Source organism: Gorilla gorilla, chromosome 5 (assembly GCF_029281585.2).
Source record: "Gorilla gorilla gorilla isolate KB3781 chromosome 5, NHGRI_mGorGor1-v2.1_pri, whole genome shotgun sequence".
Lineage (NCBI taxonomy): Eukaryota > Metazoa > Chordata > Mammalia > Primates > Hominidae > Gorilla > Gorilla gorilla.
In genome coordinates, this window is record NC_073229.2 from 174301157 (window position 1) to 174326499 (window position 25343).

The 25343-nt window shown below is 45.1% G+C and overlaps 1 protein-coding gene across 1 annotated transcript in view; it reads left to right on the forward strand.

Moving 5' to 3' along the window:
- The first annotated feature begins 11393 nt into the window (after nt 1–11393).
- Nucleotides 11394–25343, forward strand: part of PPP1R14C (protein phosphatase 1 regulatory inhibitor subunit 14C) — a 105758-nt gene continuing 91808 nt past the window's right edge. Inside the window, exon 1 of the mRNA XM_031012609.3 lies at nt 11394–11891. Within this exon, the coding sequence (XP_030868469.2) occupies nt 11586–11891 (306 nt within the window). The 5' untranslated portion in view covers nt 11394–11585. The remainder of the gene's footprint in view (nt 11892–25343) is intronic.

Here is a 25343-nt window from a genome sequence, read left to right on the forward strand (position 1 = left end):
TCTCTCTCCCTCTGGCTCTTGCCATGTGAAGTGCCTGCTTCTCCTCCACCTTCTGCCATGAGTGGAAGCTTCCTGAGACCCTCACCAGAAGCAGATGCCAGCAGCATGCTTCTTGTACTGTCTGCAGAATCGTGAGCCAATTAAACTCTTTTCTGTATAAATTACTCAGCCTCAGGTATATCTTTATAGCAATGCAGAACAGCCTAATACAGTACTCTTAAGTTTTTTTTATTTTTAATTAACAGGCTTTCTTGGTGGCATGAGATATTCACTTATTTACACAATTATATAACAATATCTTATTCCTTTATTATTCTATAATGAATTTTTTTTTTTTTTTGCCTATCGGTCAACGTCCAGTCTTAATTTATTTTATTTTATTTTATTTTTTGAGACAAAGTCTCGCTCTGTCTCTCAGGCAGGAGTGCAGTGGCGCGATCTCAGCTCACTGCAAGCTCCACCTCCCGGGTTCATGCCATTCTCCTGCCTCAGCCTCCCGAGTAGCTGGGACTACAGGCACCCGCCACCATGCCTGGCTAATGTTTTGTATTTTTTTAGTAGAGGTGGGGTTTCACCGTGTTAACCAGGATGGTCTCAATCTCCTGACCTTGTGATCCGCCTGCCTCGGCCTCCCAAAGTGCTGTGATTACAGTCATGACACTCTTAATATTTTAAAATAGTTGGCAAATTGCTTTACCCATTTCAAGTGGTGAGTGAAATCTGCGCAGTGATGCAAGAGTGTGTTTCTGTGGGACTGAGAAAGCACTGGCAGGGGAGTGGCTGCTGCTGGGCCTGAGGCTTCTGTGGGACAGAGCCCAGAGGAGAGCAGCTGGGCGTGGGAATGAGTGAGAGAGGTCTGGGAAAAGAGGGCAGAGCTTGCGGAGTACACTTGTCACCCTTAAGACTGTTCTCAAATGGCCTGGGACAGTTGTCCTCCACTCTATCTGCACAGTGGGATCACCCAGAAAAATGTATTTATTTATTTATTTATTTATTTATTTATTTGTGAGATGGAGTCTTGCTCTGTTGCTCAGGCTGGAGTGCAGTGGCACAATCTCAGCTCACTGCAACCTCCGCCTCCTGAGTTCAAGTGATTCTCCTGCCTCAGCCTCCCAAGTAGCTGGGATTACAGGTGTCTACCACCACTTCCCGCTGATTTTTGTATTTTCAGTAGAGACAGGGGTTTTACCATGTTGGCCAGGCTGGTCTTGAACTCCTGACCTCAGGTGATCAGCCTGCCTTGCCCTCCCAAAGTACTGGGATTACAGGCGTGAGCCACCATGCTCAGACTCTAGGAACTTTTATTTATTTATTTGTTTGTTTGTTTATTTATTTATTTTGAGATGGAATCTTGCCCTGTTGCCCAGGCTGGAGTGGAATGGTGCAATCTTGGCTCACTGCAACCTCCGCCTTCCGGTTTCAAGTGATTCTCCTGCCTCAGCCTCCCGAGTAGCTGGGATTACAGGTGCGTGACACCATGCCCGAGTAATTTTTCTTTTTCTTTTTTTTTTTTTTTTGTATCTTTAATAGAGACGGGGTTTCACCATGTTGACCAGGCTGGTCTTGAACTCCTGACCTCGTGATCCGCCCACCTTGGCCTCCCAAAGTGCTGGGATTATAGGCGTGAGCCACCCCACCCAGCGCTAGGAACTTTTAAATAACACCAGTGCCCAGGCCAGATCCCCAGAGACTTTGACTTAATGGGTCTGGGTGGGCCCATGTGACAAGGGACATGGTACTGAACATCTGCCGGATGCCATCTAGTATCACCAATTAATTGTAGAGGGTTTTAGTTCTTAAAGCAGAGAAAGGGAAAGGAAAAACAGCCTTCATTAGTTAGAACAATATTTGGCAAGTCCAGAATTGGAACTGAAATAGCAATCTTTGTGAGGGGAGGCCGCATGTTCCTTTTGAGGCTGTCTGTCCCCTGATGCTCTCCTACAATGTTCCCAGACTCCACCAAGCCAAGCTAGAATGGAAAGTTGGGGGTGGGGGTTGCTACCTGCCCATATACCCCTGCCATAAACACACAGCCCTGCCCTAAAGACCCTGCCCCAGAACTGAGAGGGGGCTGAAACATACAAGTAAGATTTTACAAACAACTAGGCCAGCAGATTAAAAATAAGGTCCCATCTCCACTCCTCATAAAACTTAAGGGTGATGTTAGGGGGCCACATAACTTCTAGTAGCTTGGTTTCTTTATCTTGCAAGGGAATATAAAAACCAGCCTACAGGTAGATTACCTTACAGGGTTGTGGGAGAATTTAATGAGCTAGCATTTATAATAAAGTGCCTGACACATAAGAGGTGTCAGTGATGGGCAGCTTTTGGTATTACTAGACCCTAACTATTACCAGTCTGGGTCAACTGCTCACAGATAAGCCCAGCTCAGGACTTTCTTACCCTGGCTGTGGGCCGACTTCCTCGTGGAGATCACACACAAGCATAGCTGGTTCTAGACATCTCCTGTGAGTCTAATCATGAGGCTGCCTGTGAGTCTAATCATAAGGCCGCGCAGTAAAGTCGCTTCTCCCACCTCCCCTTGTTGGTGCCTAAGGAGCTCCAGCTTCCAGAAGGCCTCTTAGATCTCCAGATAAATGACACTGGCAATATCAGTGTCAGCCCCCGTTCCCTGGCACAGAGGCCATTGTAGCACCTTTATACAGTGCTACCACCCCAACAGTCCTAAGAGGCCCAGTAGAACAAGGATGTTGATTTCAAAGGATTCTTGAGAACTCCTCCAGACCACATGGCTGGCAAACAGTGGGAAAACCACACAGCCTCGGTCAGAAGGTTCACGTCTTTCTGGGTCACTGGGATCAGCTATTTTTATAAAAGATTTCTGGAGGAGGAAATTAAAACCAGTGTGTCATTTTCTCAAGCTGGAGGGCAATGCCCAATTATTGCTATTATTATAGTTATTGCCAGTTGTAAATTACACAATGAGACTTTTAGCACAGTGCTTTCCAGAGAGTGCGTCCTGAACTGCTGCCAGTTGGTGAGTCGTTTACAATTGGTCCATGGTGAGGTAAGCTCATAAATGGAGAGTAGATATTCAGAAAGTTTTAAAGAAATGTGACATTGTCATGAGACCAATGGTATAAACTAGTCTCACAGAACAGGGCTCAGACCAGCCTGAATGTTGTAGACTCACATGGTGAGTTGCAGGAGGCAGAGGCCACACATTAATGTTGCGCTCTAGGACCACGCCTTTCTTCACAATGAACTTCAAAACAACAAAATTAGTCCTTCACTACAGATGGCCTTAGGCAGGAGCCTTCAGAATCATCCCAACTTTTGCAGATCTGAGAATGACTGCTCACAGCCAGGTGAGAGTAGGGCTGGAATTACCATTTCATTTTACACCTGGTTCCTCAGCCACTATTTCATGAGTGGCTCAAACTCACAAGGTATTGAAAGCTGAAACCAAATACTGGAGGAAAAGGTGATTAGAGATTTTATTTTTATTTTTATTTTTATTTTTTTTTTGAGATAGAGTCTCACTTTGTCACCCAGGCTGGAGTGCAGTGCAGTGGCACAATCACAGCTCACCGAAGCCTCATTTTCCCGGGTACCGCCCTAGCCAGATAATAAAAACAATTTTTTTTTTTAGTAGAAATGAGGTCTTGCTATGTTGCCCAGGCTGTACTTGAACTGCTGAGCTCAAGTGATCCTCCCACACTGGCCTCCCAAAGTGCTAGGATTACATGTGTGAGCCACTGCATCTGGCTGAGATTCTGCTCATGAGTAGGGCCCTGGAGGAATTGGTGACTATTGTCCTTTTGTTTACTATGGAAACATAGTAAAACCCACAGGAGCGTCTTGGTAGACAGCAAAAGTGTGACTTCCTGTGATTTAAAATCACCACCACCCCCAGATTGGATCTATATTGGGGAGAGAGGAAAGAGATCTATATTTTTGTATATTTGTATTGTAGACTCAAGAGAAGAAATGTGTGCAGCTAGAAGTGAAGATGGTCTCACTTATTCACTAATTTGGGGGCACCTGCTATGTGCTAAACATCATTCTTCTTCCTAAAAATATAACCCAATTAGCTGCATTCTGGTCTTCAGGAGTTTGCAATCTAATGGGAGGGACATATGACAGCCTCCTTCAGTCCACTAGGTACTACTATTTGTCTCACACCGTTTTAGGAAGTGGAGATACTGAGGTGAACACTGACATCCTGTCCTCATGAAATTTGCCTTCTGTCGGGAGAGTAAGACAACGAACAAAGGCATATATAATTTCCAAGCTGTCATAAGAGCGAGAAAGAGAAATAAAGAGGGCAGGAACATAGAGGGTGCAGGGAGAAGATCTGTGGAGGGGACATTTGAGCAGAGACCAGATCCCACACAGGTTTGGTGGGTGATATGATAGAGCCAGGGGTGGTGGCCAATAAGAAGCATGAGGGGGACACCTCCCTAAAACTAGGGACGTCAGGGAGAGCTTTGTCAAGGAGGTAAGGAGCACGTTCAGCCTGGGCAGATGGGTGTCTTAGTCCCTTTGTGCTGCTATAAGAAAATACCACAAACTGGGTGATTTGTGAAGAACAGACATTTATTTCCTTATGGTTCTGGAGGCTGGGAAGTCCAATGTCAAGGTGCTGGCATTTTGTGTCTTGTGAGGGCCTTCTCGCTGTGTCCTCATGAGGCAGAAAGGATGAAAGGGCAAAAGGGGAGAGGCAGCTCCTTTGTGCCTCTTTAACAAGGGCACCAATCCACTTATGAGGACTCTGTCCTCATGGCTTAGTCACCTCCTAAAGGCCTCTCTCTTAGTACGATCACATTGGTGATTAGGTTTCTACAGATGAATTTTGGGAGATACATTCAGATCATAGCAATGGTAATTTCCACTTGAGTTGCTTTAAATTTGAGGTGATTGCAGTCATCTAGGTGTTGGTGCCCCTGAGTAAGCAGTTGGACATAGGTGTTTACCTCTCATTTATTGGGGCTTGTTGATAGGAGCAATAATTGAATTTGCTGCATAGAGAGTTGGAGCAGGACCCCCATGGAGACGGTTTCTGCTGTTCTCTTCCCATTCCTGAAGTCAGGGTGTGTCCTTGGCCATAATTCCTTTGGGAAATTGCTAGAACCATGGTGAGCCAGTCCTCCCTTCTGTGTTTGTGGTCCCTCAGCAGATAACAGCAGGCATTGTCCTAGGTGCTTTATTCCCAGTAACTCACTCAGCCCTCCCACACACAATCACACACAAGCACCACTGATCATGCTGCAGATGGAGAAGTGGAGGTACAGAGAGATTCAGTAACTTGCCAGGGTCACCCCGTGCTTCAGTGGCAGAGAGTGAATTTGATCCAGGCAGCTGAGATCTGGGTTTGTGCTGGTGACCACAATACACTTGTTCTCAAGCTGGAGGCTCTCCCAGTTGCTGTCTTCTCATCTTCACCCTCTGGGCACTCTGGAGGGCATTTCCTAAGGGAGGCTGGAGGCCCAGTCAAGGTGCCTCTCAATGTCAAGAATATGCTTTCTCTTTGGTTCTTCTGTGGCACCTCCAGGAGGTCACACGCGTGCCCTTGGTCAGCCATTTGGGGTCAAAGTTCTTCACCAGAACTCTGAAAAACTTAATAATGGTACAATGAGAATGCCTGGGGTGCTGGGCATGGTGGCTCACACCTGTAATTCCAGCACTTGGGAGGCCGAGGTAGGAGAATTGCTTGAGTCCAGAAGTTCCAGACCAGCCTGGGCAATATAGGGAGACCCTATCTCTACTAAAAGCAAAAAGCAAAAACTACAAAACAAAAAATTTAGCCAGGCATTGTGGCCTGCATCTTCTAGCACTTTGGGAGGCTGGGAGGTGGAGGATCACTTTAGCCTGGGAGTTAGAGGCTGCAGTGGGCTATGATCAAGCCACTGTACTCCAGATTAGGTGACAAAGCAAGACCCTGTCTCAAAAAAAAAAAAAAAAAAAATTAAAAAGAAAAAAACCCAGAATGTCAAGGGTATCAATAACCACCCTGGAGTGTGCCATTAAGATGAAGGAGAACCAGGATTCATGTTCATAGGTGCACTGATGGCTGCCAGCAGTGGTTTGAACAGTGGGCTTTTTGCAAGAATGAGTTGCAATCCTTTAGTGGGTTAGGACTAACTTTAGTATGCTGAGACCAGTATTCTTTAAACATAAAGACAAAGAGTAGATTGAGTAGGAAGTGTCAAGAGTGTATCACATGAAATATGGGTGATATGGTTTGGCTTTGTGTCCCCACCCAAATCTCATCTTGAATTGTAATCCTTGGGTGTTGAGGGGGGAACCTGGTGGGAGGTGATTAGTTCATGGGGGTGGTTCACCCCATGCTGTTCTTGTGATAGTGATTGAGTTCTCACAAGATCTGATGGTTTTATAAGTGTTTGGCAAGTTCCTCCTTCTCTCATTCTCTCTCCTGCTGCCTTGTGAAGAAGGTGCCTGCTTCCCCTTCTGCCACGATTGTAAGTTTCCTGAGGCCTCCCCAGTTATGCGGAACGGTGAGTCAGTTAAACCCATTTCCTTTACAAATTACCCAGTCTCAGGTAGTACCTTTACAGCAGTGTGAGAACAGACTAATACAATGGGTAAGTCTATGTGTGTGGATATATATTTGGGTCATGACATAAAATGTATTTATTGTGGTTTGTAGTTAAAAAAATGTTTGAAAAACATTGGGCTTGAGTACTATTTACTGTGCTGGCCACCCAGCACAGTAACATTACTGTCCTGTAATTACAGTACAGTAATTACTGTAATGTTTTGTTTTCTCATGAATTGCTGTAGCTATGTACTGATATACTTTAAATACAAAGATAATTGTGGAGTGCATTGGCACTGTATGTGGTATGCTGCAGATCTAAAGCTCTGGCCGTAGATCTGCTTGAGGTAATGATTTGAGGGGTCTGTGGCAGGCAGGTGGGAGTCAAAGCTGCAGGAAGTTGGAGCTCTAGCAAAAGCACCTGGGGAGGCTGTGAATGAGTAAGAAAAGAGCCCAGGGCAGAACTTGGGAACCACCTACCTTGAGGGCAGGGGTGTAGGAAAAAGAGCCCACAAAAAACACTCACTGTGATGCAATAGATAAAGAGGTAGGAGGAAAATCAAGAGGGTGTTGGTACCTGGAGCCAAGACAGGAGAGAGTTTGAATAGTGAGGAAAGCTTCAAGATTGTTAAATGTGGCAGAAGGTCAAGTTATATAAGCGCTGAAATGCGCACCTGTGCTTGAGCAACACAGAGCTGGCTGGTGACCTCAGTGAGGGCGCAGGGCTCCACGATGAGATGGGAAGACCTAGAGACGTGGGGGAAGGGATACTTCCTCCAGAATGTTTGGTGGTAAAAGTGAGGAGCACAAGAGGCCATTGGCTAGAAGGGAGGATAATTTGCTCCTTTAGAACAAATTTGAACCTAGTTTTTCAGAAGGAGACAATATACCCCACATGTTAGGCTTACTGAAATGGGCAGAGGTATGTAATTTTTGTTTAAGGGGATGGATAAAGCTATGGTTTTTTTTTCACCCATTTTTCATCATGTCTGAACAGTGAGGTGAGAACTTACGTTAGTTTTTGAGACAAAATTTTAGACTTGCAACAATGATTGCTGTTGCTTTTTTTTTTAATGCAAGCAATGGCCAAATTATTTTGGAATTACTATCCTAAATTGATCCCAGCCTGATACAAACAAAGATCCAAAATTAGAAGGAGAAAAAGTAGAGAGTGAAACAGTAGCCAAAAGAAAAACTTCACTGATATACTGTCAACAGCTGTGCTGTTATCACTCTGTAAAGAACAATGAAATATTGGAATGAAAATGGAAAATGCTGTGGGTAACCAAGGGAATCCCGAAGGACAGATTAAGTTTCTTCAGCATTTATAATGAAAACCAGACTGAAAATAATTTTTGATTTGTCTTTTTGCTTCATCAAATCTTGGAGAGAATTCGGATATAGGCACCTTATCATTTGACATTTATTACTCAAGATAAGAAGATTATGTTCGGGTTTGTGGGCCTCCAGGATGTAATTATAACATTGTCAAAGTAGATTACCAGGTGTTGCATAATTATTGTGCCATTTAAGGAAATTTGCATCTGAGTATAAACATGTGTATTTAATTATTTTCCTGGGGGGGTGACAAAAGTTCCAGGACTCCTGATTAAGTCATCCATCGTGTCTAACAACCTTTGGGCATAAAGATCATATTCAGAGATAAAGGACCTATATAATTCCTAAACAAACAAACAAACAAACAAAAAACTTTGTCCAATTCCGGAAGCAAGTAAAACATAACCAAGTTAAGAAAACACAAAACTAGGAAGAAAAAGATTCAAATGAAACATCCTTAGGCTGCCCTCTCATAGCAGGGAGTAATTGCCTTCAGGTAAAAGTTGATTCCAGACCATTCAATTCACTGAAAACTATTCACTGTCTTAGATTAACCAGCACCTAAAAACACTTGACTAAATAGGCTAGAAATAAAAGTGTTTTCCTTGAACAAATGTGTATATTATTGGTTTTGTAGATGAGAAATACCACTGGTTTTGCTGAATTTAAATAGTCAGCTATGTAAAGGGTCTCTGGACTAGGAAAAATTCCTTTATTCCTAAATATTTTGGCTTCAATATTTGAAATCTGCAAAAGCAGTATTTCTATCTGTCAAAATGAGGCCATTAAGTTTTAATTATTCAAACCTGGAATGAAGTGTATATGTCTGGGGGTAGAGGAGATGATATGGACTTCACTTTGAATATAAATTGCGTACTGGGTGGAGCAAATTGATTTAAAGAAAGAGGAACCCTGGTTCAACTCTATTTGCCAGTCAAGGTGACTCACTTGAACATCTGAAGGCCAGCGTACCTGTGGAAAGAGACTGTTTCCTGGATATTCTTCTGTGAGTCAAGATGCTTAAAACCCATGTCTTTTAGTATCTGTCATTTTGGAGTTGTAAGGGAAAACTGAGTTTTAAGCATAAAGGAAAAAGCATCTTATGCAGTGAGAAAAAAATTGACATCAGAATTTCTCAGAAAGAACTTAGTGAATTTTTATAAATTATTTGACGTTATCCTTGAATGACTGATTTCGTTGTCCAAAGACTTAAAGAAAGGAGTTGGAATTCCCCAGACTTTGCCAAACTGTGGGATGGCACAATAGGTATTGTCAGGTCCCAGGGCCAGAATGAGGTAGAGATTTTATGTAGTTTCTCCTTTGTTAATAACATTTAAGCTGTTTTTGTTTTGATTTGCATTCTCCTGATTAGTGCAGTTGGTCAAAGCTGGTGCTAGCGGACTTGGCCAGATGTCTGGAGCCATATAAGCTGATTCTGTGTGGGAGATGCTGGGGCTGGTTCCTGCCCTCCTTTCCCTTCCTCCTTGCAGACAGAGTTCCATTTTGAGGTGGTCACCCTCTTGGCTGTGTGTTTGGGGTTTACAGTGACCCACCCTAAAGGCAGAGGGGCAGAGGTGGTGCAGAGACTGGTCATCGGTCTCTAGGGGCAATCAAGGTAATTCATCTCCCTTGTCCCTGATAGGCTCGGTGCAAAACCCATCTTCTAAAGGGCAGCTGGCCTCTTCTAGCGGGCAGAGATCGTTCAGCTTTGACCCCTTTGTAATTATGGCAGGAGTCCAGGGCCCCACACCAGCCACCCTATTTCAGTCTCCGCAGATCCTTCCCCTTCACATTGTGAGGCTTGACATGTCCCTGTGAAGAGCCGCAGGCATGGAACACTTTGGGAAAATCCCTATTCAGGCTCTCACTGGAAAACCCCAGACTGAGGGAACAAAGGCGATGGATCCTAAGCCTGGGTAGAGCAGAGCTGGGCGCTGGTGGATGGCAGAGCCTGAAGCGCCAGGAGAAACCTGCTGGTTACTTCCTTTTATTTTGTCTTTGTAGTGTCAGTCTAGAACCCCACACAGGATCTTCTCCATCATAGGAAAGTGTTCTGAGGAATTTGACTTGGTATCTATTTTATCTCTGAGAAACTTCTTTGAGTAGCTGCCAGTAACTTTTAGGGCTCTTTTATTTAAAAACAACAACAACAACAACAACAAACAAAAAAAGTTCATGGCCAGGCGCGGTGGCTCACACCTGTAATCCCAGCACTTTGGGAGGCCCAGGCGGGCGGATCATGAGGTCAGGAGTTCGAGACCAGCGTGACCAACATGGTGAACCCCTGTCTCTACTAAAAATACAAAAATTAGCTTGGTGTGGTGGCGAAAGCCTGTAATCCCAGCTCTTCAGGAGGGTGAGGCAGGAGAATCGCTTGAACCCCGAAGTCAGAGGTTGCAGTGAGCCGAGATCTCGCCACTGCTCCCCCAGCCTGGGCAACAGAGAGACTCCGTCTCAAAAAACAAAACAAAACAAAACCGTTACTAAAAGCCGCTTACTTGTATTCATTCGGACGTCTCTGTGGTTTCTATCAGTTCCTGAACAGGAATGTATTGTTGTGTACAAGAAGAATATGTTAGTGTCTCCATAATTTTACACATGCAGTTTTCTGTTTACAACTTCCCTCCCCACCTTATTGTCCTAACCCTTCTGAGAAGCTCCTTCATGTGTAACTACTAGGCTGTGATGTTTTGCAGTAGAGTCAGGCAGTGCTGTTGCCCTCCTGGGTGGAAGGGGCTGTCTGGAATGGGATGGAGAGAAAGCTGCCAGTGCAGGGGACGCAACACTAGAAATGTGAAACCAGGACCCTGTCGCCGACCCTCTTAGAGAAATGTTTACTGTCTGGATGCCCCCAGCCGCCTTGCCTGAGCGCCGTCACGCTTTCTGCCCTTTGGATACGAAGATATCCGAATGCTGTGCCCATGATTAAGCAGATGCTTAGTAAGGAAAGAAAACATTGGTCTGGAAATAATTTCTCAAGCGCCGTGACTGCCTTATTGCACAAACATCACCTCTTCGATGTTTCTCACAATCCAGAGAGGAAGTGGCATCCATCGTGGCATGAATAGGAATGTGTGTTTGGAGCCGTGGGGCGGGGCTGGGAGGGGAGGGGACACTACCCAGCCAACAGAGGAGAGGAAGGGGCTAGGAAAACCTTCTGGGGGAGCCTGCGGCGCGGTCCTTTCCTGTGTCCCCTTCGCTGCGGGTCCTGCCCGGGGCCGCGCCAGGTGGAGGCCCCGAGAGGCGGCGCGTTTCCTGCGCTCCGGGATTGCGGGAGAAGCGCGAGTCCCTGTCTCCGAGACTAGAGGCCGCGGACACCCGCGCAGGAGCATTCCCTGGCACCCCGCCCCACGCCCGTCCTTCTGGAGTCTACACATCGGCGACCTCCCGTGTCTAGGCGCACACATTTCCCGCCCCGCGGAGACTCCCACGCCCCGGGCCCTCTCCGCCGCAGGCGCCAGATCCCGCCTCTGGGGGCTGGACCGAGAGGGTCCTCCGCGGCGTCTTTAAGGCTGCGGTCCCCGCCCCGTCGTCCTCCCCGCCCTCCTCCCTCTCGCCGCGGCTCCTCCCGCCCTCCCAGAGCAGCCGGGCGGCTGGGCGCGCGCGGCGCAGAGCAGGTGCCGGGGAGCCCTTCGCATGCGGCTGCCGGGCCGGAGGTGGTAGCGGCGCCGGGCGCGCTCCGCCCGCCCCTCCTCCGGGCCGCACTGAGGCTCGGGCGCGCGGGGACATGTCGGTGGCGACGGGCAGCAGCGAGGCGGCCGGCGGGGCCAGCGGCGGCGGCGCACGGGTTTTCTTCCAAAGCCCCCGGGGTGGCGCCGGTGGCAGCCCCGGCTCCAGCAGCGGCTCAGGCTCCTCCCGGGAGGACTCGGCGCCCGTGGCCACGGCGGCCGCTGCAGGGCAGGTTCAGCAGCAACAGCAGCGGCGACACCAGCAGGGAAAAGTGACAGTGAAATACGATCGTAAGGAGCTTCGGAAGCGGCTGGTGCTGGAGGAGTGGATCGTGGAGCAGCTGGGTCAGCTCTACGGCTGCGAGGTACCTGGGCGCGGGGCTGGGAGGGTCGGGGACCTCTCTAGCTCCTCTGTGCCCGCGCAGTAATTCTCCCGGGCTCCAGCTCCGGGGCGCGCATGTCCCTGACTCCGGGGACCAAGTGCCAGGAGCGAGGCGCAGCGCCTTCTCTCCCCCGCGGGGCCCTCTGGCGTCGGGCTCAGCGGTTGGGACGCCCCTGTCTGGGTTCGGCTGCCGGTGCCCGGGGAGCTGCGGGCCCCCTTGGTGGCCGTGGGGAGGGTTGGGTCCCGCGGAGCACAGTGCTTTTCTCCGAGCTCCGGGCGCCTCTGGGCTCCAGCTGCAGCTGCGCAAAGCGGGGCTCGGAGGGGCTCACTCCAGCTGCGCCTCAGCAGCGGGTGGGGATATAGCAGCCAAAGAGAGCAGCGCTCACTGCTGGGATCCGGGCAGCCCTGATTTTTGTGGAGAACGAGCAGGGAAGGAAGGAAGCTGCCTCGTGGAAAGGAGAGGTTCTGGGGATCTCAGAGGCCCCCTTGGTTCTTGAAATTCCCCGTGAAAATCCTGAGATGGAACGCTTTCCGCTTTCCAGCCAGCCCCGACGGTGTCTCCATAATTCCTCCCTGCATTATCAGAGCTGCACACGTTGTGCTTTGTTGAAGCCGTAGTTTTTCCTCTCTAAGCTCAGTTACTCCCATTGATGGGCGCAGAATGAGCATCTGGGGCAACCTCGACGGGTGCCTCGGTGGAAGGGCGGGAGCCCTGCGGGGGGCCTGCGGGATCCCGGGATCTGTCAGCTTCAGGCTCCCAGCTCCCCTCTCCTCCACGACATCGTGACTTCCCAAGGTCCAGGGACTAAGGTCATACACAAGTCTCAGGGACGTGTATACGTTTGATTTAGGGAGAAATATGTAGAATAAACTGCAGCAAAACGACTGAAGCCAAAATGATCTCTCATGAGCATCTTGAATAACAGTAATTAATTCTAAATGAAGTGACCTCCTCTTAAGGGAGTGGAGTTTGGAAAGGGTGGAAGCATGAAGGGGTTAATAATTAAGACTGTGGCTTCTAAGCTAAAGCTAGGTTTGTGTTCATTCAACTGTTGTGTTCTTCAACAGAGGTGACAACCAGATGAACTCACAGGCTTTACCACTAATGTTGGGTATTCTGTATTTGACACATTTCATGGCCTGTTGTGAAGACACATTTTCTTAAACACCCTCATTGCACAAGAAAACAGCATACTCGTTACTGACTACTGATAAATGATTATAATATAATGAAGCTTGACTGTATGACTAATGGGGTTGTAAAAATGTGTTGTTTCTCCAGTCCAGCTCTTACAAAAAGCTAATTTAATTGCATAAATAAAAACTGGCAAACATAAGAAGTGTTCATGAGATTTTTATAGGAAGTTGGCAAAACTCTGTAAAGAAACATTATTTGATGTGGATGGGATTACTGTTGGATGAATGGATGTGCTCAGTCCTGCCTCTGTAGAATCCAGTTAATTTTCATTTATTTCATACTGTTTTTTTTTCTCCATTTGGGATTTGGAAAAGATTCAAATTAATAGAAAAAGCATTGTTGAAATTAACAGTGCTCCAGCATGGTTCTTTTTGTGGGAGACTAATTAGGCTTAGATTGGGAAACTAGAAAGAGCTCTACCCACTGAGTAGCCTGATAAACAATATATTTAAAAAATGTGTGGAACATGTAGGTTAGGTATATATTTTAAAGGGTAAACATGAGCTTGAATCTTTTCCTTGTATTGTACTTTTCTTCTTGGGTTTTAAATCTTCAACCCATAGCAAACAGCTAGACATTTGAAAGGGAGGTTTTTGTGGTGAAATAATACAAGATGCTCTATATGCTGCCTGCATGTCATTAACATGTGGCGAGTATTTTTCTTCAAGTTGTTTGTTCAGTCATTGTAGGCTAAAGGAATAGAAATAATTAGGTTGTTGGCAATTTGTAATCACTATGCTGGTGGTGTACCTCCATTTAATAATAAAGAAATGTGGGCAAATAAGTAGCCAAATAAAGGCTTGTCTCTTTGCATCTATTTCTCTGCTGATAGTGCTCTATTTTTAGCACTGGGTTCTCTTGTTGAGTAACCTTTCTTTGTTGATAGCTTCAAGTACTTCAGCCTCTGGTTTGTGAATCAAGAAGGACGTACCCTGGCTTACAGCTCCGAACCTCATGCATATGAAGATTAGGAAATGTCCTTTTTATACTTAAAAGTGGTAATTCTTTCAAATGTTTAGCCCATGAAAGTGACACAGCCAATTTCCCAGCCTTCAAACCTCAAACCTGCCAAAGGCTTGAGTTATCTGCTGAGTTGGGGTAGAATATGAACACATCTTTAATTTCAGAAGATTTTGACCCAGGCAGGTCAGGAGTCAGATGACTTGACCTTTTCAGAATAGAAAATAATCTTTTGGAGCAGTGTAAAGCGATGTATTTAGAAAGAGGAAGAGGAAAGAAGAAATACACAGAACCACTTTCTGTCTGTGTTTTTTTCTGGAAGTGTGCAGTGACTAATCAGTTTTGTATGAGAGTAATGTCATAGGGGAATTTATTACCTACCTACTAGGTGACTAGGTGCTCTTCTAGGTACTTTGGGCTAATTCATTTAGTCTTCATAACAACCCTATAAAGAAGATGTTCTTTTTATCCTTGTTTAAATGTAAATAAAGAAGTGAAGACTCAGAGAGGATTAAAAGGCTGCTTCAAGCTCATGTAGCTGGTGGGTGGGTTGGGGTTGAGGATGAACCCAGTCTGGAATCTGAGTCCACTGTATAACCACGAGGCCTGTCTGTACCATGCAAGAGAGCAAATGTAGGTCTACAAGACATCTGTCTAAATGTTTAAAACTTATGAGTTAAACTAACAACATTTGTATAAAATTTCTTCTGTCCACTGATCTTGACAGCTACATCTTCATAATGACCTGGAAGTCTAGGTTTGCATTTTGAATTCAAAATGTTACTTCCCAGAGTCATGAACTGAAATGCAGTTAGGAGACTGCCCTGGCCTGGGTTTCTTCCCTTTTGCTTCCCATCCTTGGTACAGTCCCACCTGGTAAAGGACACTGTGTCCACTCGCACGCCCAGTCTTGGTATGCACCTGCCACTCATTGACCATGATGCCTCTGCACACACCAGTGGTGATGTCCCCCTAGGCCAGAACAGATCTGGGAGGAGCTTGTTCATGCCCTAGAAGCTACTTGGGATTTGAGAAGGGAATTCTGGGGACCCGGATCACAGACTAAAACGAAGTGGAGGGACACTGGTTCTGGATAGATGTGTCCACTTTGTCCTAGGAAGTCTTCAGGAAGACAGGTTATGGCAGGAGTGGGGCCCGGAGATGTGGTCCCCTCTTACCCAGTCTAAGGGCAGCATTGTAAAATACCATGTCAAATAGCCTTTTGAATACGTAGATAAGTGCTTTTATTGGATTCCAAAATGATTTGTTATGTGCTTATAGTTCTTTTCCATCTCATCTTCTCTTGGGAAGGCTTATACAGGTACATTTTCAGCTAGGAATTTGATTATAATGTAACCGTTAGACTAAATCTACATCTACATCCACATTTAAGAATTTCTGTTTAAAGACCTTTTTTTTTTTTTTTTAATCTCTTCCAAACCCTGGTGGGTTTTTTTTGTTTTGTTTTGTTTTTGTTTTTTTGAGATGAAGTCTTTCTCTGTGGCCTAGGCTAGAGTGCAGTGGCGCAATCTCAGCTCACTGCAACCTCCGCCTCCTGGGTTCAAACGATTCTCCTGCTTCTGCCTCCTGAGTAGCTGGGGCTGCAGATGCGTGCCACCATGCCCGGCTAATTTTTGTATTTTTAGTAGAGACAGGGTTTCACTATGTTGGCCAGGCTGGTCTCGAACTCCTGATCTCATGATCCGACTGCCTCAGCTTCCCAAAGTGCTGGGATTACAGGCATGAGCCACCGCGCCCAGCCAACCCTGGTGGTTTTTAAGAGCATTTGAAATCTGGCATAATATCTACTTTAACAAGTACTGCAAGATGACTTACTGGATAAGTCATATGAATATTTCCAAGTTTGCCCAGCATCAAGATAACATCTGTACTTCCAGTTTTGCAATTCAATTTGCTTTGGAAATAAAAACATGTTGCTAAGCTCGGATGATTGCAATGCCCGTAGCATCCTAGCCATAAACAGGCTTGTGTACCTCGGGTACTTGCTGTGTTTTTCTGACTGTCACCTTAGTAGGTCTTTCCCTTTGCTTCCAGTGTCTGCTTTTTATAAAATGGTTCCTGACTTATTATACCTTTCAGTCTTCCCTGACTCCCCATTACCCCCATTTTATAAAAACTGTCTTCTGAGAGATGGTGGTGACACAGAAAGAAATACCCTGTTGATTGCTGCCTAATACATCTGGATATATAGATTGCTGCCTGACACATGGATACAGAGAAACAGAGAGTCATAGGGTAACCACTTAATCTTACTGTATGCTAAGGAAAAATATTATAAAAGTAATCTGAAACATAACGTCATTAGTGTTTAAATACAATGTTTTATTCCTCACTTTCTGAAAAATGATTTTATTTTTCTAAATTTGTTTCATAATGCATTTATGAGTTGTGACCTGCAATTTTAAAAGTACTGCTTCTGAAAGGGAGAAGCCTAAACATGTGTAATAGAGTTAGCAGACACTGGCTGAGTACTTAGCATGTACTAGGCAAGGTTCATGTAATCTTGGCAACAACTCTGAGACCCCCATTTTGTGGAGGTGGAATCAGGCACAGAGAAGTTAAGAAGTTGCCCCAGGACTCTCAGCTGGGATGTGACAGAACAAGGCTGTGGCCAGGGAGTCAGGCACACCTTAATGAATGGCCTGTCCTGCCTCCTGAGACAGGACAGAGCCTGGCACCTATGTGAACCCCATGGTTTGCCTGTTCCCAGATGCTGCTGTTGTACCTTGTAAATGGACTGTGAGTGCATGTGGAGGACACCACTGTTAGCGGGTTAGTTCTTGTACCTGGATGAGGCCTCTCCTTTTACATGCAGATCCTGGATTTCCATAGACTTTTCCAGGTACAGTATCACATCAGCCGGCTTTGCTACTTTATTAGCGCTCAAGCTGGAAGGTAGAAACTGCTGCTTAGAACTCGTCTTGTGGATTGTTTGGTAAATCACCATTTGTTCAGGTATTTGAGGACAGGCTTTTAAACAACAACAAAACCCCCTGAAATCCATAAACTCAACCTGTAAACTACTAAGGAATAAATTACACATGCAAAAAGTCAGTAGATAAAGCCAGGCATGGTGGCTCACGCCTGTAATCCCAGCACTGACGGATCGCTTGAGGCCAGGAGTTGGAGACCAGCCTGAGGAATATGATGAAACTCCATCTCTACAAAAAATACAAAAATTAGCCAAAGATGGTGGCATGCGCTGGTGGTCCCAGCTTCTCAGGAGGCTGAGGTGGGAGGATCAACTGAGCCCGGGGAGGTTAAGGCTGCAGTGAGCCAAGATCACACCACTGTACTCCAGCCTGGGCAACAGCCTGCCTCAAATAAAAAGAAAAAAAAGTCAGTAGATAAAAGAATTCTAAATTGCCAAAGGAAGAAAAGAAAACTGCTTAACACATTCCCTTTGGAACAGTGGTTAGGGAAATGCGGGGTGGAAGCAGTGGTTACAATGTGTGCTTTGAAGTGAGATGAACCTGAATTCACATGTGGCCCTGTCATTCAGTGAGTATATGTGATTAGGCAATTTCCTTCACCCCTCTGAGCCTCACTTTCTCCATATATATGTGTGTGTGTGTCTGTGTGTGTATATTTCAGACAGTCTTACTCCTGTTGCCCAGGCTAGCTAGAGTGCAGTGCGGCTATCACGGCTCATTGCATCGTTGACCACCCGGGCTCAAGTGATCCTCCCACCTAATTTTTTTTTTTTTTTTTTTTTTGTAGAGACAAGGTTTCACTATGTTGGCCAGGCTGGTCTCAACTTCCTGGGCTTAAGTAATCCGTCAGCCTCAGCCTTCCAAAGTGTTGGGATTACAGGTGTGAGCCACCGCGCCCGGCTACTTTCTCTGTATGTTGAAGGAAATCATCCTGGTGCCTTTGCAGGGCCGTCAGGAGGACTGATTGGTGAGACACCAAGCATAGTACTTAGGACATAGCATGTCAGTGTTGTTATTGGAGCCACAAGCTGCCACTGACTGTTGGTTATTCTCTATGATGTGGAGACAGAGGAAAGGGGTGAAGAAAACAAGGTATTCACATCTATTTGGTGCAATAATTTGGAGAAGAATATAGGTTACTTTAGGGTCAGGGGTGTTGGTGTATGTTTCAACTTGAACATGGGCAAATATTCTCTAAACTATTCCTCCTGTTTCTAGAGCCTTCCTCATTCTCTATGTTTTGGTGGATTTTTACATATGTGCAGGGAAGTTAGACTGTAGCAACTTGAAGGCAAGGAACTGTCTTAATTTTCATCATTTAAAAGTTCATAGTGGGACACAATTCTTCAACATTTAAGCATTTGCTTGAATGAATGAAAAAGGATCAATGTTCAGCAAATATTTAAAAGTCATTGATGTTTCTGTATCTGAATTAGTTGGTGGTATTCCTTTATCATAGACATGGCGAGGGAAAAAGTCAATCTGTGTTTTTGTTACTGTAGTCATATCACATTCTTGCATCCTTACAGCTTTATGTCAGTGCTGTTGGAAAATACACCTTTCTTCATTGACTTACTTGCTCCAAACAGGAGCTGAAAGGTGGTAATGGTAGCCAATTGACTTTGAAGTTTAGGTTGACAGAATTCTTTTGCAAATGTGATCTTCCCTGAGTCCCATCCACTGTCTTTTCCTTTGCTCCTAACGTGCCCCTGCTACACTAGTTCTGCCTGCTGTTCTCATCTCTGTGGGTATATGTGTGCTTTTGCTGTCTTCTGTTTGTCCTTTTCCTCCCAGCCTAAAACAACCTGGCAGCCCCTGGCCTCCCTCGCCTAGCCCACAGCTCTCTGTCAAGAAGTCTCTTTCTAGATGGAGGGAAGAATCAAATCTGAATTTTATTTTCCATGTGGCACATGCTTTGGCCACATGGTTTAGTTTGTAGTGCATGCTCTTGCTCTTGTTTCCTGCACTGGGCTAGTTCAAGCCTTCACCTGTCTTTTCAAGGCACCTCTTCTGTTCTCTGCCCTCCCAGTCTCCTCCTCTGCAAGCTAGACCAGCCACCCTCCAGGCACTTCATTCACGACACCCCTTTCTTGGCTGTTTTCAACCTCTCTGGCCCATTCATTTCAGCATATACACAAGTTGAAGTCTCTCTCTTCTGTTTAAACCACCACTATCCCCCACTACCACACAAATAGCTTCCCCTCCTCCGCCCTGTATTCCCCCACCGCACATGCCGCCCTGTCTTTCTCCTTCCCTTTCTGGGTTTTTCCTCTTTTGCCTGCTCTTCAATGATGACATTTCTCTGTCTTCGGGCCCTGGCTCTCTGTTTTTTTGTTTGTTTGTTTGTTTGTTTGTTTTTCCTTCACTCCTGCGTGCTCTTTTTGGATGATAAGACCCTTCCTGTGGCTTTAGTTGCTGTCCATATGCGGACAACGTGTGACTCTGTATTTTTAGCCCTGATCTGTTTTCTGAGTGCCAGATGTATTCAGACAACTTTGAAATGGACAGTGCCACTTAGTACCCAGAGAAACCTCATATTCAACTGGTCTGAAAATGAGTTTCTCATCTTCCTTAGGAAACCTGCTCCTCTTCCTCACTTCCCTCAGTGGGCTGCAGGCGCTGCTGTGCACAGTTGTCCCAGCGCAAGATTACGTGGCATGCTTATCTCTTGCCTCCTCCTTGCTGTCACACCCAGGAGTCACAAAGTCTTGTTGATGCTCCTATAGCTCTGGAATATGAGTCCCCACTGGTCCCTGCCACTGCCTTAATCCAGCTTCTTGTAACTTCTCACCTGTATAATAGCAATGGTCACTGTAGTCCAGTTTCTTTCAAATTACGGCAACCACTCTTTCTGCTACTGCACCCTCCACCACTGCTGCTATTGTTTCTACTACTGCTGGGACTAACCCAGCTCTCAGGTGACAGCCAGGAGATTTATGCATCTTACCTCATACCATCAATCCTCCCAACAACTTTATGAAGGAGATGGTATTATCTTCATTTCTTCATTTTTTGGAGAAAGCAGCTGAGATCTGAGAAGTTGTCGCTTGTCCTTGTCCAAGTTCACACTGATTCCAAAGTCACTTAGCTATGATGCTCCCATTGCTGCCAATAGCTCCATTTAAGAAGTGCTGATTGCAAACCTCGTCCTTCATGGGTGTGAATTTAATCCTCGCAGTAACTCTGCAAGGTAGGTGAAGAAACAAGTACAGGGAGCTTGAGCTGCAGGCCCCCGTCAGAGGCCACATGGCTGGCAGGTGGCAGGGTCTCTGGTTCCTGGTTTGGGCCTCTCGCTCTGTCCCTGCTCCAGCTCCCCACGGTGCTTCAGAGCCACCTCCATGTGCTGCAGCTGGTGTGTTTTCTAAAATCCAGGTGGGATCTTTTTCCCCACAGCCTTCAGGATAAAGCAGGAGCCCCTTAGCACGTGACCAGGGCTCAGGGGTTTCCCTGCCCCAGTCTCTGGACTTGTCTCTGGGCACCCCCAGCCCTGCTGCTTCAGCTATCAGCTGAGTCCCTAAGGCAGCTCAGCAGGAGCCCCTCTGCCATAATCACCTCCACCCCCTCCCCTGCCCCCACTCCCTAGCTGTCTAGCTTGCACCTGTTCTTAGCCTGGCACTTGGCAGTGCCTTCCCAGGAGCTTCTCTGATCCATCTCCTGCTGTCAGGCTGGCTCTGTGGCCTTTCCAGGGCCCCTCTTTCTGTAATCCTGTCTCCCACCCTCACTGCAGCCTCCTGAAGGCAGAATCTTGTACCTTTGCAGCCCTGGTGACTCTCACACACCTGGCTGCACTTGGGTGTCTCTGCTATGGACTGAATGTTTGAGTCTCCCCAGATTCATAGGTTGAAACGCTAGTCCCCAGAGTGATGGTATTTGGAGGGAGGACTTTGGGGAGGTCATTAGTGTTAGATGAGGTCGTGAGGGTGGAGGCCCTGTGATGTGATTAATGCCCTTAAAAGGGGAGGAAGGGGCCAGAGCTCGCTCTCACTGCCATGCAAGGGCACAGCATGAAAGCACAGCAAGAAGATGGAAGACGGCCACCTGTAGACCAGGAGGAGGATGCTGGCACCCTGATCTCAGACCTCCAGCCTCTAGAACTGTGAGACAGAAATGCTTGTTGTTGAGCCACTCAGTCTGTGCTATTTATTTGACTGTCAGTGAGTGACAGTGGCTGCATCTTCTGGTTTCATGATGTGCATTTCAGAGATGTGTTCCCAAAATTAAACATATGAATATAATTTGGCTCTGCCTGTATTGAAAACCTGCCCTTTCACTGTCAACTTGAAGTTATGGTTCTTTTTCCTAGTTATAAATTATAACTATGGAGTCCTTTGAACCTCTGAACTAAAAGGAAGTTGTGGCGTAAGGCACAGATGTATGGGGTAATGAAAGTCTTCAAAGAAAGGAATCACGAGTTACTGCCATTCTCTGTAATTTTAAGTCTTCAGCATGTCCAAGAATTTTGTTTGCACAGGAATTGCTTATTTCTATGTGAGTAGAAATGCTTGTGCAAGGAAGTAGCAAGTGCTTTTCCATCTGTGGATAAGACTCGGAGCAACAGGCTCACACAAGTCTTCATAGAACAAGAATGAAAGCCTGGATTCCTGCCTCTGCTTAAAAGTTGGGGCCAATACATTCTCACTAGGTTTTTCTTAGTCAGCACTGGCATTTTGGAAATCTGTTCCACTGAGTAAAAGCTTAGAAAAAAGAAGACCAGAACGTGGGTGGGTCTCTAAATCATCACTTTATGGTTGAGGAATAAAATGATTAAGAAACAGCTTCTTCATTTTGAAAGAATCCACGGGGAAATCTGTGGAAGGAGCTGTGGAGGGCTGGAATATTCATTCACTCACTCATTCATTTATTTGTTCAACAGATAACATAGGGCAGGAAAGGGGTTATAAAAAGCTTCACCCTTTTAAACTGTGTAAGGGAAAAAGTAGAAAAAGTAGAGGAACGAACACTTCCCATTATGGCAGAAGAATGGAGGAGACCATATGTTTGAAAGCTCTTTGGGGCAGGGACTCTGTCCTGTTCACAGTTGTGTTAGTATATTCAACACAGTTATTTCGTACATAGTGGCTGCACATTTCTTTACTCAAAGTCTGTGTTCAGGAAAGGATATGATAAATTCACTGACATTATATTGCAAATGACTAAAAACAACTTACTTATCTTTCATTTTAATAGGAAGTCAGATCTTAAATAAGAGAAAGTAATCTCTTAAGGGCTGGGCTTCAGGAATGAATAAGCCAGGGCAGGATGTATGCTTTGTGGCTGTGGGAACCTTGCTGGCACCTATGAGATTAATTCCTGTCGGCTGTTCCCAGTGTGAGGTAGTGGGAATGGCCCTTGCCTGTGAGCTCCGTCCTAGTTGGGCCACTGCTGACCAGCTAGGTGAGCTTGGCAAGTCATTTTCACCAACAGAGTTTGTTTTCAGGTTTTCTTTCTTCATTTGAAAAAAAATGAGGGAGATCTGGGACTTTCTAGCTCTAACCTTTAGATGTTCTATGCTAAAGCCAGGGCTGTGCTGGTGAAAGTGAGATGTATCAAAGAAAGGGTGATATTGAAAGCAGGAGAAATAGAAGTGTCTTCCCCTTCAAGGCAAACCTGAGACAAGGATTAGACTAGTTCACCAAAGGGCCATCGAATTTGCAGAGCTAATTTCCTGTAGCTGAAGTGGGAGCGTATCCATCCTGCACTGAGCATGATGTTTTGTGTGAGTGGCTTGGGTAGGGACTAGAACATAAGGATTAGATTAATAACTTTTTTTTTTTAAATCATCTTTTCCTCCTCTGAAACCTCTCCTTAACTATTGGCTTTCAAGTTAAGTTTGGAATCTGACAGCACAGATACTTACAGCCACCATAGCTGCTTTTTCTTTGTATTTAATTGGGTTAACCTTTAAGAAATGGCATGTTTGACTTAAGATTTTTAGGCATATAACCTATAATATTGGCTTTGGGGGGTGCTTTTCTGTTCTTATTATTTGTCCTTTATCTTGGCACCTCATAATTAACTAACGGTGGTATTTATTTTAACTTGAGGGAGGTTTGTTTTGAGATATGAAATGAGCATCTGAGAGGGAAAATCACAGCAGCTTTCAGAAGTAAAATTTAACAAGGTGAAATGTACAAATTAGCCTGAATAAGAGCATGACTAAATCTATACTAAGCAAATTACTTTCTACTGGGGAGTTTATTCCTGGAATGTCTCTTTATAGTTAGTTTTAGGACTAATAGGATGGGATAACAAGAAAAACTTAAGATTTTTTATGGACAGTTCTGGCAGGAAGTGAAAAGCAGAACTTATTCTTTGTAATATTTGTTTATTTGGTGTAATGATAGAATCAGAAAGCACCATCAGATAATCCCATTTGACCCACATAAATACTCTGTGATATAAGTAGCTACTCCATTTTAAAATGAGAAAACGGGGAGGCTCCAAGAGTCTTAGTAACATGCTCAAGTTTAAACTGCCAGTAACAAGAGGAAGACTTGCTTCCTGGAAACTGTGAACATCAGTTGCACCATTTCCCCCCAGATACCTTCCATGTATTCTAGCATGTTTGGCCAATACACAGAGCAAATCTTTTTTGTTTGATTTACTTGATACATTTTCAAATATGCTTCATCTTAGTTGAACAGTTTACAGGATTCTGTTATTTCTCAAGTGAACCATTTACAGGAGTCAGCCATTTCTTAAGAAAAATGCAAATCCTGGCTGGGCACGGTGGCTCACACCTGTAATCCCAGCACTTTGGGAGGCTGAGGCGGGTGGATCACTTGAGGTCAGGAGTTTGAGACCAGCCTGAACAACACGGTAAGACCCCGTCTCTATTTAAAATACAAAAATTAGCCAGGTGTGATGGTAGGCACCTGTAATCCCAGCTACTCAGGAGGCTGAGGCAAGAGAATCGCTTGAACCTGGGAGGCAGAGACCGTAGTGAGCCGAGATCGCACCATTGCACTCCAGCCTGGGTGATAGAGTAAGACTCTGTCTCAAAAAAAAAAAAAAAAAAAAGAAAGAAAGAAAGAAAAAGAAAAATTCAAATCCATTATCTCTGAAGTAGACACCCCAGTGAGTGAGCTACTTCTTTCTTTCTTTGCCAGGTTTGCATGAGCCGTTGGTCATGGAGTCCTTGCACTCTTGGTCTATCTATTTAGATTGAATTGACTCCACGCTCAATCTCTTTTGAGGTTAAAAGTTAGAAACTCATTTTAAATAAGGCAAGGGATACAGAGTATATATTTTATCTTACATGTTTGAAAGCAGCAGATATTATCATTGACATGGTAGAAGTAAAGTAATGCTTTTTCTAAATACAATGTAAAAAACTATTAATTACTTGGTTTGCCTATGCTAAATGATGTTTTCACTCAAGTCCTTAGCTACTGCCCAATCATCTGTTAATATTTTTCTCTTATATTTGTATGTCAATAGTGCACACATTGGTAAAGCCATTTCATTCATTTCTGCTAATGTTAATGGAATTAAATCTGTTTCAAGCCAGGTAGGTGAGGTGTTGAGTTTTCAGATTGGCAGAGATAGCTTTTCTGTTTGGTTCTTATGAGCTAATACTCTACATAACAATTCAAATTAGTCAACTGGTTGTTCTCATGTTTGTGTTGGGGTGTGGCAGCTCTCTGACAAGTCAAAAGAAAATGAGTAATTGATTTGGTGTTAAAACATGATTATGCTTGCTATAATGAAAGCACCCTAGAAATATTAAAACTAAAAAACAACACGTACTATCTCTGTTAGACAAGTGCCTTTTGTTATGTTAAGATATTCCATTTCTTCATCGTGCGAGATGGTTCAGCATTTACTAATCTTATACCAGAAGCAGTTTACATGGAGAGATACTTAGATAATGAAAACTTGTCTGTACTTAGGTAAATGGAAAGGTTGTCATCTGAACTAGCCAGAGACTCCAAAGCATTTAGCTGCCAGTCATGCCTTAAACCTTGGGAACATCCCATGTTAGACTTAGATTAAGAACCCTTTTGGGGGTTCAAAGAGGTGACGGGCTGCATTCAATGGTGAATGATCCCAAGGTTGAGTTAACTCATCACTCTGAAGAAGAACAAAATGAGGAATTAGTTTACTTAGTTAACTACTGACACCTTACTATAAACTCTGAAGGAAGGCAAAGAATGAGATACAGATAATGTATACAATATTTAGTAAAATGAAATTCTCATGTCAGCTGTTACAACCACAACTCCGAGGATGTGAGAGAGTGTGGTCTACACAGGAGGGGTGGAGTGGGTGTGGACCTCAGCCTTCTGCTCTAGGAATCCATGCTTGTGAATGTCTTCCTAAC